We start from the raw sequence: 13,095 nt of genomic DNA on the forward strand, positions 1-13,095 counted from the left end.
GTCCAGCGTATATCCCAATCAAACATTACTATCAAGCCAGGGGAATCAATCCTGGTTCAATTGACAATGCAGGAGGGCATGCCAGGAGCAGCACCAGGCTTATCTAAAAAATGAGGTGTCAACCTGGTGAAGCTACCAAGCAGGACTCCTTGCATGTCAAATAACATAAGCAGCAAGTGACAGATAGAGCTAAGCAATCCCACCACCAATGAATCAGATCTAAGCTCTGCCAGATTCAATCATGAATGGTGGTGGATTATGAAACAACTCGCATGAGGAGAAATATGCCCAGCCGCAATGATCAAGAGCCCACCACATCAGTGCAAAATTTAAAGTTGAAACATTTGCAGCAGTCTTCAGCCCAAAGTGCCAAGTGGATGATCCACATTGGCCTCCTCCAGTGGTCCTCACCATGACAGGTGCAGGCTTCTGTCAATTTAATTCATCCAAATGACATCAAGAAATGGCTGAAGGCACTAGCTACTGCAAAAGGTATGGGCCCTGACAACATGCCGGTAATATACTGAAGACTTGTGCTCAAGAACTTACTGCTCCCTTAGCCAAGCTGTTTCAGAACAGTTACAACACTGTGGAATGTGGAAAATATCCCCGGTATGTCCTGTACACAAAAAGCAGAATAAATCCAACCCAAAGAATAACCACCCCCTCAGTCTACTCTTGATCATCATTAAAGTGCTGGAAGGTGTTATCAACATTGCTATCAAGCAGCATCTGCTCAGCAATTACTTATTCATTGAAGCCCAGTTTGTGTTTCACTAGCTCCTGATCTCATGACAGCCTTGCTTCAAACATGGACAAAACAGCAGAATTCTAGAGGTAAGGTGAAACTGACTGCCCTTGACATCAAGGCCACGCTTGACTATCAAAACTGAAATCAGTGGGAATCAGAGACATAGTCTCTGCTAGTTGGAGTCATATCTGGCACACAGGAAGTTGTTGTGGCTGTTGGAGATCAGTCATCTCAAATTCAGGACACTCTGCAGGAGTTCTTCCTACAGGGTAGTGTCCTAGGCCCAACCATCTTCAGCTGTTCCATGAATGACTTTCCCTCCATTATAAGGTCAGACTGGAGATGCTCACTGATGATTGCACAATTGAACATCCATGAGATGCTGTGGGCAAGACACCATCATTTAAACTCCCTACATACTGAAGCAGTCGACGTTCAAAGACAACAACATCTGGAAAATATCCAGGCTTGGCTGACAAGTGGCAAACAACATTCACACCACATAAATGCCAGACAATGAACATCACCAAAAAGAGACCATTTAACCACCGCTCCTTGACATTCAATGTTGTTAGCATTACTGAATCTCCCACTACCAGCATCCAGTTACCATTGACCAGAAACTTAACTTGAATCGCCCCATATAAATACAGTGGTTACAAGAGCAGTTCAGAAGCTATGAATACTGTGGCGAGTTTCTCACATCCTGACTCCCCAAAGGTTGTCCAACATCTACAAGACACAAGTCAAGTTTATGATGGGAGTACTCCTCACTTACCCAAATGGGTGCAGATTCAACAATATTCAAGAAACTTGACAACAAACAGAACAAAGCAGCCTGCTTGATTTAATGTCATCCATAAATATCCATTCCCTCTATTCCTGACATTCTGTAGCAGTGACACATACAATTTACAAGATGCACTGTAGCAATTCATCAAGGTTCCTTTGACAACACCTCCCAAACCAATGAGCAAGGGCAGCAGATATATGGGAACACAATTGTCACATGCAAGTTCCCATCCAAGCCACGCATCATCCTGACTTGGAAATAAACTGCTGTTCCTTTAGTGTCACTGAATCAAAATATTGGAATTCCTTTCCTAACAGTACTTTGGGTCTAGCTAAGCATATGGACTGTTGCAGTTCAAGAAGCAGCTCACCACCTTCTCAAGGTCAATAAATGCTGCCAGCCAGCAATACCTATGTCCTACATATGAATTAAAAAATATATATTAATAGGAAAGGACAGGGTAAATAAAAATAAGTTATTTCCACTGTTTGGGGATTCTAGAACCGGAGAATAGCCGAAGAATAAGGCCAGAACATCATTTGGGAAAGATGTTAGGAAGCACATCCACATACAAATGGTGGTAGATTTTTGGAATTGCAGAGGGTGCTATATCAGTTATTCATTTTAAATATGACATATAATTTTGTGTTAGGCAAAGGTGTTAAGAGGAATGGGCCAATGGCAGGTATATGGAGTTCCATCACATATCAGCCATGAATGGTGGAACATGCTCGAGCAGCTGAATGGCCTACTCCTGGTCCTATGTTTCTATTTGAATGAATGGCACAGTGAGCTTAGCAGAAAATAAGCTCTGAATAAATTAAATCACAAAGCAATTCTGAATCAATAGTGTATACTGAATAACCTACTGGAAAATGCTTCACATTCTTGAAATAAAAATGATACTGCCAACATTAAAGGATTAATACTCAGAAGTCATAAGATTTTTACTAGAGAGATTAAAAATTGTTGCAACTCACCCAAGTTATAGAGTGCCTCAGTAAAAGAAGAATCATTCCTCAAAGCTTCCTTATAAAATTCAGCTGCTTTTTCATAGTCGCCTCGAACAAAGACACAGTTGCCTTTATTTGTCAATGCTGCTGGATTATATCGATCAGCACTCATAGCAAGGTCAGCATACCGGTCTGCAAGTCCAAAATCATTTTCCTGCACAAGTTCAATGAAAATGATTTCTGCTATGCATGACCAATTTTTAAAAGTTTTCCTTCATTCAATTTCAGAAAATTCATGATTATCTTCTTTCAAACTCAGGTGATACTCATAAAAAATATGATTTTACACTATAGTAATAATGGAAATGCAACACAGTTATAAAACTTGTTTGTTATAGATCATGCCAATTCATAAACATCCTTACTGACTTTCAATGAAAATGCCCAAATTTAAATGAAAGTCTGTCTGCTATTTAAATTCAGTACCTTGCAGTCCTACGGTGCGGGAAATGATTTAATGGGAAACTGCTTGGAGGAAATGCATTCCTGCTGCACAGGAACTCAGCAATGTGTGGAACCTGATTGGCTGCCTGCATTATTAAGGCAAGGAGAAGAAATTTTACCTCCAGCAGAGATGACATTTCCACGTGATGGCTGTCAGCTTAATGGAGCTAGCTACTTGTTTCAATAAAGCATCAGTGACTGATCCACTGATTTTGTGGTCAACAAATTAATAGGATGAGAAAACAATATTGATTGGTGAATGATGAATTCCAAATGTGAAATTGCAAGAACTATGCGCAAATATACAAATTGTGGAAATAAAACACATTTGTGTATTGCCTCACTAATACGAAATGTAATAGTTATGATCTTAGTACCTACCAAAAAATAAAGGAAAGAGAGATTTGTTGCAGCTGCGCTCTTAACCCTGCTATCCTTCTTCTCAAACATTTTCAGGGTTTCTACAGCCTATAAATTAGAAGTGGAAATATATTATTTTATTAATATTTCAAAACAATGCTCAAATTTACAATGAGAAACCTGGTTGGATAATTTTTTTAAAATTTCTGATTAAAATGTAAATGCAGAATTCTATGGGAAATAACAATCTTGTTGCAAAAGAAATTAATTGCATGCCATGACCATGACCTTCAATCTGATCTTCTGTTTGTGGAATCATTTAGCTCAGTCTGTCACTTGCCATTTATGCTGTTTGGCATACAAGTAGCTTCATCAGGTTGACCGCTTTGTCTTTTGTTTGCCTGGTGCTGCCTTGAGTACCAAGGGAATCAAGGGTATGGGGAGAAAGCGGGAAAAAGAGGTTGAGAACCTTATCAGCCATGTTTGAAGAGCGGAGCAGACTTGATCGACTGAAAGGCCTAATTTCTGCTCTTATGCTTCTGGCATGCCCTCCCACACTCTTCACTGAAGTAGGGTTAATGCCCTAGTTTGACGATAATGATAGAGTTGCAGATACGCTGGGCCATTGTGTTGGTGTACAGTTTTGCTGCTGCTAATGGTCCACATTTAGTCTTGAGTGGCTAGATCTGTTTGGACTCTATCCTATTTAGCACAGTGGTTGTCCCACACAACCCAACAGATGGTTGGGTTAACATGAAGAATAGACTTTGTCTCCACAAGGACTGTGCGACGGTCACAATTACCAATACTGTCACAGTCAGATGCAGCAAGGATGAGATCAAGTTATGATTTTCCCTCCTGTTTTTCCCTCACCAATTGTATGTAGGCATCTAGTGTTCAATCAACGGATCTATCAGAGGGAAGTGGAAGCCACCCTTATGCTCTGTATCTGATACCCAACTCCAAACACGCTGGCAACCTCCCACCCAAAAGCTCTATTCCATCCCACTTACCTTACTACAAATGAAGATTTCAGTGCATTACCAGTAATTGCCACTGATTCAGGTGATGATGCTAACCTCTGTTTGACAAACAACTTTCAGACTGAGATTTCCATCCTTCAGGGGCCTTGATTCAGTGGGTAGCCTGATGGCTATCCAGTTAGGTATCTGACTGATAAACTGACACTAAATTCTGCTCCACAGCTACAATTTAGTTAACTTCTATGCACAAACAGTATTACACTAAGGTAATCTTTTACATGCCTTCAGTCTTTTTTTGCCATAAATTTTTAACTGGATATACATTAGCATGGGTTATCTGTCATTAGCAGCTGACCAACAATGGAGATTAAAGAAGAACTTCTGAATTCAGCTCACAATCAATTAACTTAATTCCAAAATAACAAATGTAGTCAAGAACTGAATGCCTCTGCAGCAACTGAAAATCAATGAAAATGCCAGGAAATCATTCATAAATATTTGAAAACAATTTACAAAAGGTGAAAACCATAATTAAAAGAACCACAGATCAATGAACTAAAAAGGAGATTTACATTTTCCAGCAGGAAACAAAGGGAAAATTCTAAGTTACAACCCTTCGTAAGCAGTTGAGAACCAAAAGGACTTTTCAAAAAGAAATTGTGTAGAAGTAGCAGCCTAAATTCTATTTTATTTGCAAATCAACCTGTTGAGCACTTTTTGTATCTTTTTAACTGAAAAATGTAAATGCAACTAAACTCGAGAGGTTTTTTTCCTGTTTGTGCAGTATCAGGGATGAATATGGATGTTGAATGAGAAAAGATAAATTATGATTCATTGTTTAAAACAGTTTATAAGTATCCAGCAGAAATAAAAATGGCATTATCATGTGTTACCTGGTTAAAATCCCTTTGTCGCAGGTAAGTAATAGCTTTGTTTATTTCCAGGTCATTAGCTAGTTCAACATATTGGGACGCCTTCACCATCTCCACACACCTATAACAATTAACAATTGGATTTTGAATCATTCCTGAAAAACCAGATCCTCTTCACATTTCATTTCAAGTTACATAGTGACTTTTGTGGGGAGGAGAACCAGAATAGCTTACATTAATCTAAGAAAAGGATATCAGTGATAGACCATGGAAATATGCTTTTTTTTTACTTCTACATCAGAATTATGATTCTTGGTTTAGTTGTGCAATATGTTTCTTACACAATAACAATGTGTTAAATTCCACAGCACCACAAAATTAGTTTTTTATTTCCCACAGTTTCTGTATATGAATGCCAAACAAATACCAGTTTATGGTTAGTTTATGTCACGATTAGCCATCACAAAGCTAATTTGCCCGAGGAACATCCATAGACTTCTACAGCAAAGTGGAGGGAGTTTGGTACAACAACCCAGTCTTCATTAAAACCTGTGATCATAAGTATCAATACTTTATCACAATAATGCCTTCCATAACCACAATGATGTTCTCGCATTACAAACATTATATTTTTGCATTTTAGTGTTCAATTGAAACTGGAAAGTAAGTATAAATACATTCTATCATTGTTTTGAGATTCCAAAGTTCAACCACAAAGATTTTGCAACTATGCTGGTAGTGGTGTGACACCTGCTCTGTGGAAAAATATCAAAGAGCCCTCCTTGTCAGTAGGCTCAGAACTTCCAAAAACTGGATAAACTAGCAGTAATTAAAGGATAGCTGCTTGCAATTAATGAGAATTCAGGGTTTGAATTGATTATTGAAGGCAAACATTTCTTGCAAAAGGGTAGGATGATAGGCATAGAAAAGACTTCAGCACTTAGCAATGCTTTCTGGAAAATTCCAAAAGAAGCAATAACAAAGGAGATTGACATTCTTTGAAACCACTTCTAATCAAGGTACTGCTTAGTTGAAAACCAGAAGTTGGCTAGTACAATATCCTAAATCCACTGGATCTGTGAGCAAATTAGGAAAATATTCACTGATATCAGCAGTACAGTATAGGTATACCTAATATTTTACATTTATTTTTCATCCACTGGAAGTAGGACAGGTATGTCAAAGTTTTCGTCCTGCACCAGCCAAGATAGCACACAAAGACAACATGCATCCCCCCATATAAATAACTTGCACATAATGCAAGTTCTGTTCACAAAGAATACTGGCAAAAAAAACGCTGTGCAGGATGATGTTCGCTTTGAAAATAATAAAAAGGCAGGACCATTTCTGAGTCTTATTTCTGCACTTGCTGTCAGCATACCCAGAGACAGCAATTAAGAAGGCTCCTCTAGGCATGCCATTCAATTTAGGGTGGCAGGCAGGTTCCTAAGACTGCAGGTCCCTTAACAGACACTGAAACAAATGAAAACAGAAATTACTGGAGAAACTGAGCAGGTCTGGCAGCATCTGTGAAGAGAAAACAGAGTTAACATTTGAATCCAGTGACTCTTCTTCTGAACCTAATTGGAGTCAACCATGCTTAAAATTTAAATTAACTTTGGGAGTTAACTGTCCGTCATCCATAACTGGTGAATTCTCCACAGCAACACATCTACCAATCCGTCAACCAATCACCACTCTCCTTTCATACAATAGAAATCAGAGGTGAGGAACCTATTTCCGACGAGGGCTGGTGACACATGGATGAAATCATTTCACAGCCGTACATAAAGGGTAAACTAAGCCCCTTTTTTTGGAAGATTAAAACCAAAGTAAAGTATTCAACTCATCTGTTGTTTTAATGCAATGGCTGAGGTTGGTTTGCCTTAATGAACCTTCCATTGTCTGCTAGCAACAAAGATATTGTTAATCACAACTATTGTCCCAAATTTACATCTGTTAAACAAAAGCACAGGTGGTTCTTTGCCAGAAAATGTTTTAAAAAGAACTGTTCACAGTAGGCTGTAGCTCCGAACAGTGATATAATTCTCAGCACAGGCCTTCTCAAGTTTGGAAAGTCAACAGCACCTACATGGAGTTTGTAAGATTTCAGCCGAGGCAGGTTATTGTATTTGGCCTTCAATTCAATGTTGCTTTACAGTTGATTTCAAGTTGGAGACTTTCTGATGCATCAATAGCTTCAATATTGAACAGTCAGAAAAAATGTAATTCTAGTACTTTCATTCATTGGCCTTGAAATCATGCACAAAATTTCAGAAGCAAATTTGCACAAATTGTGACTCTTCTATTGTGCAGATTTTGCAGATGTCCCTGAAGGATAAGAAAATGCACAGTTTGACCTTTCCAACTGTATTTGCCATAACTTTAATTTGGCTTCTAATGATTTCACATTTGGAAGAGAAGTAAGATGCTGCTTTTGTAATTTGACATTGAGTTTTACTTACAAGTCACACACACATTTGTGCTTACTCAACTCAGCCACAGGTATTTCCTTCCTCTCTGAAGCAACTCTTCAGAGGCTGGTTCCGATCACTAATCGCCCTTTATTGATAAATGCATAGCATTTGATAATAGCACTGCTTCGCAGTGAGTCATTCCTGACATTCACCTTTTTATGTCAGCAGGTCTCCCTGATTGGAGCAGATTAAAAGCCCAAAACAGGAAATTCATATTGAGAGGTCCCGTTGGCTAACCTCACTGTAATCACTTCACTCTCTATGAATGTTCTCACTACATTCCTTACTTCATTAAGCCAGATCAACATATATCCCCAGCTGATTCAAGTACTCTGATTCAAGGTCTTTAACTAACCATTTAAATTAGCTAATGTTGAAGCTCTGTTTTTTAAAAAAAAAGTTAATGCTGAACATCTTCACCACTATGTGGCTCAGCTGCAGGGATAGTATATGCAAATTCTTTTGCTAAATGAAGCAATGGCTTAGAATTCAATAACTTGGATTAAGGATGAGCTGATCAATTTTTCTTAATGAGAAAAGCTAATCCCTCAGAGAACCAAATATGGCTAGAGCACCATCAGTAGGAAGAACACTATTTTAAAATGGTAACTGAAGCTAATATAAGCCTCTCAAAAATATCTACCCCTTTAGTGCATTGCCACTAAAAAAAACAAATCCTCTCCAAGTTCAAAATCTACTATGAATCCATGCACAAAGATCATCAGTTAGCCTGTACTTGTTATGTCTAATTAACCTCAAAATTAGCCAGAGAATCTTTCAGAGATATTTCAATGTCTAGAGTCAGATCATTAATCTAAACTGGCACAATTCAATGAAACAAATTCACACTCTGAAATAATGCAATTTTTTCTGGAGCCAGTACAGCTGCAGTTGCAATGATAACTCCTTCACAAACTTTAGCCTATGACTGAGGTCTATGTTAATGGCAGTGAGTTCACTCACCACAAAACTGGCATAAGTAATACTGCCCGTCTTCTTTCTCAGGCTTCTGAAATTTGCTGGCTGCGCATCCAAGATTTTTCCAAAGTGCTCTGATTTTATACAACTGCATCTGTTCACGGAATTTGGTGCATTTGAAGTATTTCGTGCTGTAATGTCGTTTTACATTGGAATTGTCATGACAGAAACTGTTTCTCTAATGTTCAACCCCATGGGCTTGCATTTCACTGTGACAAAACCAAGACAATTGTCCATTTCTCCATGCTTTTCAGGCTTTCAGGTTGTTCTCCTCCAATGTGCTTCTTTGGTGGTGGTTCCCGCATTCTCAACTGTGTCATGATGCGCAGTGCTGTTGATGTTCAATATGCCATTTGTCACAGGATCTTGTTGTGAGCTGGCAGGCTGGATTCAATCTAGCAATAGGCCTGATACAGCCCAAGGACAGTAGTTCCCCAACCTGGTAAAAATGTTCTTTTTCCTTTACTTTGGCATTTCTTGTGAAATTTCCTTATATGTGCAAGACAAAAAGCTTCAATAAATAGTGTAATCTCACTCCACCACAGATTCTCTTTGTACCATATAATTCCTTTCATCAGACCGGAATCAATTTACATATATTATTTATTTTAGAATTAGGCATTTGAACTAGTGGTATGTTTCTTTGGTCTATGTATATGAAGGAGTTTAAATTATTCATCTGACATTCTTTTGGAGCCATAATTTTAAACCAGTATCTGCCACAGAACAGGTGACTGGTGCTATCCTTGGCTGACAGTGACTTGTTTGTATTTTGAGTATTCAACAACTGGAGAGAGGAAACACTGGAAGGCATGAGCTTGCTTTTGGTTTAGAAGAACCAAGATTTTTTTTGGTTCAAGGGCAAACCCATAAATTGGAAAGCTTTTATTGGTAGTTTGCAGAAAACCTGCCAGAATTAGATACAAGAACATTTTCTCCTGAAGGAAGGAATTAGTTCAAAATAGTTAGGACATAGGTTAATTCAGTGCAAGAGTTTTAGTTTGAAAGTCAGTTGCAGAAAAATGTGAGAGTCTATCATAAAGAATGTGATAAATGGATACTTGAATAAAAATAATTTGACTGGGCATAATCAGCATGGACTTGCAAATGGAAAATTGTGTTTAACAAACTTGTTATGAACTAGAGCATACCCCCTCAAAATATATTAAGAGGATAGCCTAGAATCTAATTCTTGTTTTAAAGGTAAATGCAAGGTATTGTGTTTAAGATGCAATTCGATTGGTCAAACTACCAGATTTCCAGCAAAATATACTTTATTCATATACTATAGTTTAAAAAACAACAAAAAAAATTGGCTTAGCTGTAATCCTATTGAAATGCTTAACAAAATAATTAATAATAGTTACTGTATCTATTAACTGTTCCAATATAGTGACATCCCATAAGCATTTCCTTGACAAAGGCAAATTCAGAAAAATAGATTGTCTTGCATGCAATTCCAACAGCAGGAAAACACCAAGAGAAAATTCTGAGAGAATGTAGCAGGGAGAAAAGTACATGCAGTTTCCAAACCCTGCTAAGACCCCAGCAACAACTGCTCAAAAGCTTAAAAAAATCCTTGTTCTGTGGGAACTTGACCACAATCATTCGGAGTGCTTCTATTGTTGCAATTTTTAAAATAAAAACTCAAAGTCCTCACAAGTTGTTTACTTCATGAATTTTCAATAGATAGCTCAGTACCTCTCTCTTAAAACCTCTCTTCAAATAAAAAGGACAAAATACATCTCTTAAAATCATAGCATTGACACAGGAGTCTTTTGAGGGTATTATTAACCACATTGACAAAAAGCAGTTGATGTATGTAGTATATTTAGATTTTCAGAAGGCTTTTGATAAAGTCTCCAGAGAAAGGTGGCAAGCAAAGTTAAAGCAAATGGTTTAGGAGATGCTGTAGTGGTATCGATTAAGCATTACGCAAAGATGTGATAGTAGCGAAGCAATGGAAAACATTCAAAGAGTGCATAGACGAACAGCAAACAACTGTTCATTTCTGTCTTGCACAGAAGTAAAATGGGAAAAGTCGCCTGGCCTTGGATAACAAGGGAACTTAGGGACAGTATTAGATCCAAGGAAGGGGTATACAAATTGGCCAAGAAGAGAAGCAGACTTGAGGACTGGAATTAGTTTAGATTTCAGCAAAGAGGACAAAGGGATTGATGAAGAGGGGAAAATCAGAATACCTGTGAACATATAAATTAACTATAAAAGCTTCTATAGGTGTGTAAAGAAAAAAGATAAGCGTAGACAAATGTAGGTGCCTTACAATAAGAAACAGGGAAGTTATAAACAGGAACAAATAGATTACAGACTAATTCAGTACATATTCTGTCTTCAGAAAGGAGGACACAAAAACCTTCCCAAGATGTTGGGGAACATATGGTTTTGTGCAAGAAAGGAATTGAAGAGTATTTGAAAGAAATGATGTTAGGGAACTTGATGGGATTAAAGGCTTGTCACAAAGCTAGTCCCTTTTTTTCTAATAGCTGTTCCTTGGCTCAAGGAGACTCTGTGCTTGAATTTTTTTCAGAGGGGCAATAAACTGGGCCGGACTCTGATCATTCTGGTTTGGAATAGATATGAAAAGGATTTTGAGAGGCCTTTTGTTTTTAGGTAAACAGATGAGACTTCAGGCCAAAGTGGTCAGGCTTTAAAAGTGACCTGTATAAAGAGAGTGGTCAGCCGTTTTTAGTTCAGTCCTGAACTGGGAAGTTCAACAGGGAACTGTATGGAAACTCTCTCTCTTTTCTGCCCTTCAACTTCAACCTGTAAGCATGTGTTCCATTTATACTGGTTTTTAAAGGGAGGTTGCTTAATGGGACTGTTGTGTATATTCGAAACAGCATAATTAAGTCTAATCGGAGAGGCTGAGTTCTTGTAGGGGTTCTTTATTCTGTTCAGTGTTTCATTGTGTAATTTTGTGAATAAATTTTTTGTCTGTTTTAAAATCTTGTAGTCAACCTAGCTATCTTACTCTAGGTAATTTTCACTGTACACTTACCAAGACAAATTGCAAAGTTAGAACTAGGGCTGCTTTCTTAAGAATGTTTTGAATGGTCTGGCCTAGTCCATAACAGGCTGACAAATTCACAGAGTCCAATAATCTACATCCCAGTGTACTTAAGGAAATAGCCCTAGAAATAGTGGTGGTCACCTTTCAAGATTTTATAGATCCTGGAACAGCTCCTATGGATTAGAGGGCAACACCACTATTTAAAAATGGAAGTAGGGAGAAAATAGGGAATAATATACCAGTTAATATTTCAGCGATGATGAGGCAAATGCTAGAGTCTATCATAAAAGATTTAGTAACAAAGCACTTTGAAAACAGTGACAGGATTGGAGTCAGCATAGATTTATGAAAAGGAAATCATACTTGACAAATCTACTGGAATTTTTTTGAGGATGTAATGAGTAGAGTTGATAAAGGGTTAAACCAATGAATTTTTTAAATTTAGATTTTTAGAATGCATTCAATAGAGTCCCACTTAAGAGATTAGCACATAAAATTAAAGCACGTTGAATTGGGAGTAGTATACTGACATGGATAGAGAACTAGCTAGATGACAGAAAACAAAGAGTGGGAATTTATTGGTTATTTTCTGAATGGTAGCCAGTGACCAATTGGATATTGCAAGTATATGTGCTTGGAGCCCAGCTATTCACAACATATATTAATGATTTAGATGAGGGAACGAAGTGTAATATCTTCAAAACTGGCTGGGAAGGTGAACTGTGAAGTGGATACAGAAATGTTTCAATGTGATTTGGACAAGGTGAGTGAGCAGGCAAATGCATGGCTGGTGAAGTATAATGTGGATAAGTGTGAGGTTATCGACTTTGGTAGCAAAAACAGGAAGGTGGATTATTACAAAATAAAACAAGAACTGTGGATATTGAAGAAATCTAATAGAGCAGAAATTGCTGGAGAAACTCAGCAGGTCTGGCAGCATCAGGGCAGAGAAAGGCAGAATATTATCTGAATGACGATAGATTGCTAAAGGTGAGGTGCAACGAGACTTAAGTGTCTGTGTGCACCAGTCGCTGAAAGTAAACATGCAGGTGCAGTAGGCAGTAAAGGCGGCAAATATTGAGGTGATTTGAGTATTAGAGCAGGGATGTCTTCCTGCAATTACACAGGGCCTTGGTCAGACCATACCCAGATTTTCTGTGCAGTTTTGGTGTCCTTATCTGAGGAAGGATATTCTGGCTACAGAGGGAGTGCAACAAAGACACATCAGACTGATTCCTAGGATGGCAAGACTGACACATAAAGAGAGACTGGATCAGTTAAAACAATATATACAGGAGTTTTGAAGAATGAGAGGGGATCTCATAGAGACATATAAAATATTCTAACAGGACTAAATAGGGTACACAGAGGAACAATATTTCCAATGACTGGA

The 13,095-nt window shown here is 38.0% G+C and overlaps 1 protein-coding gene across 4 annotated transcripts in view; it reads right to left on the bottom strand.

Annotated features, from left to right (window-relative positions):
* Positions 1–13,095, bottom strand: part of ift88 (intraflagellar transport 88 homolog) — a 135,575-nt gene that overhangs the window by 49,812 nt on the left and 72,668 nt on the right. For all 4 annotated transcript variants that reach the window (XR_011961507.1, XM_072577398.1, XM_072577399.1 and 1 more), the window contains exons 15-17: positions 5,238–5,337; positions 3,383–3,469; positions 2,525–2,711 (exon numbers count right to left, since the gene is read on the bottom strand). Coding sequence is in view for 3 of the 4 variants with exons in the window: in XM_072577398.1 (XP_072433499.1) it covers positions 2,525–2,711; positions 3,383–3,469; positions 5,238–5,337 (374 nt within the window). In the remaining variant the exon portion in view is untranslated. The remainder of the gene's footprint in view (positions 1–2,524; positions 2,712–3,382; positions 3,470–5,237; positions 5,338–13,095) is intronic.

This window comes from Chiloscyllium punctatum, chromosome 9, assembly GCF_047496795.1.
Source record: "Chiloscyllium punctatum isolate Juve2018m chromosome 9, sChiPun1.3, whole genome shotgun sequence".
Lineage (NCBI taxonomy): Eukaryota > Metazoa > Chordata > Chondrichthyes > Orectolobiformes > Hemiscylliidae > Chiloscyllium > Chiloscyllium punctatum.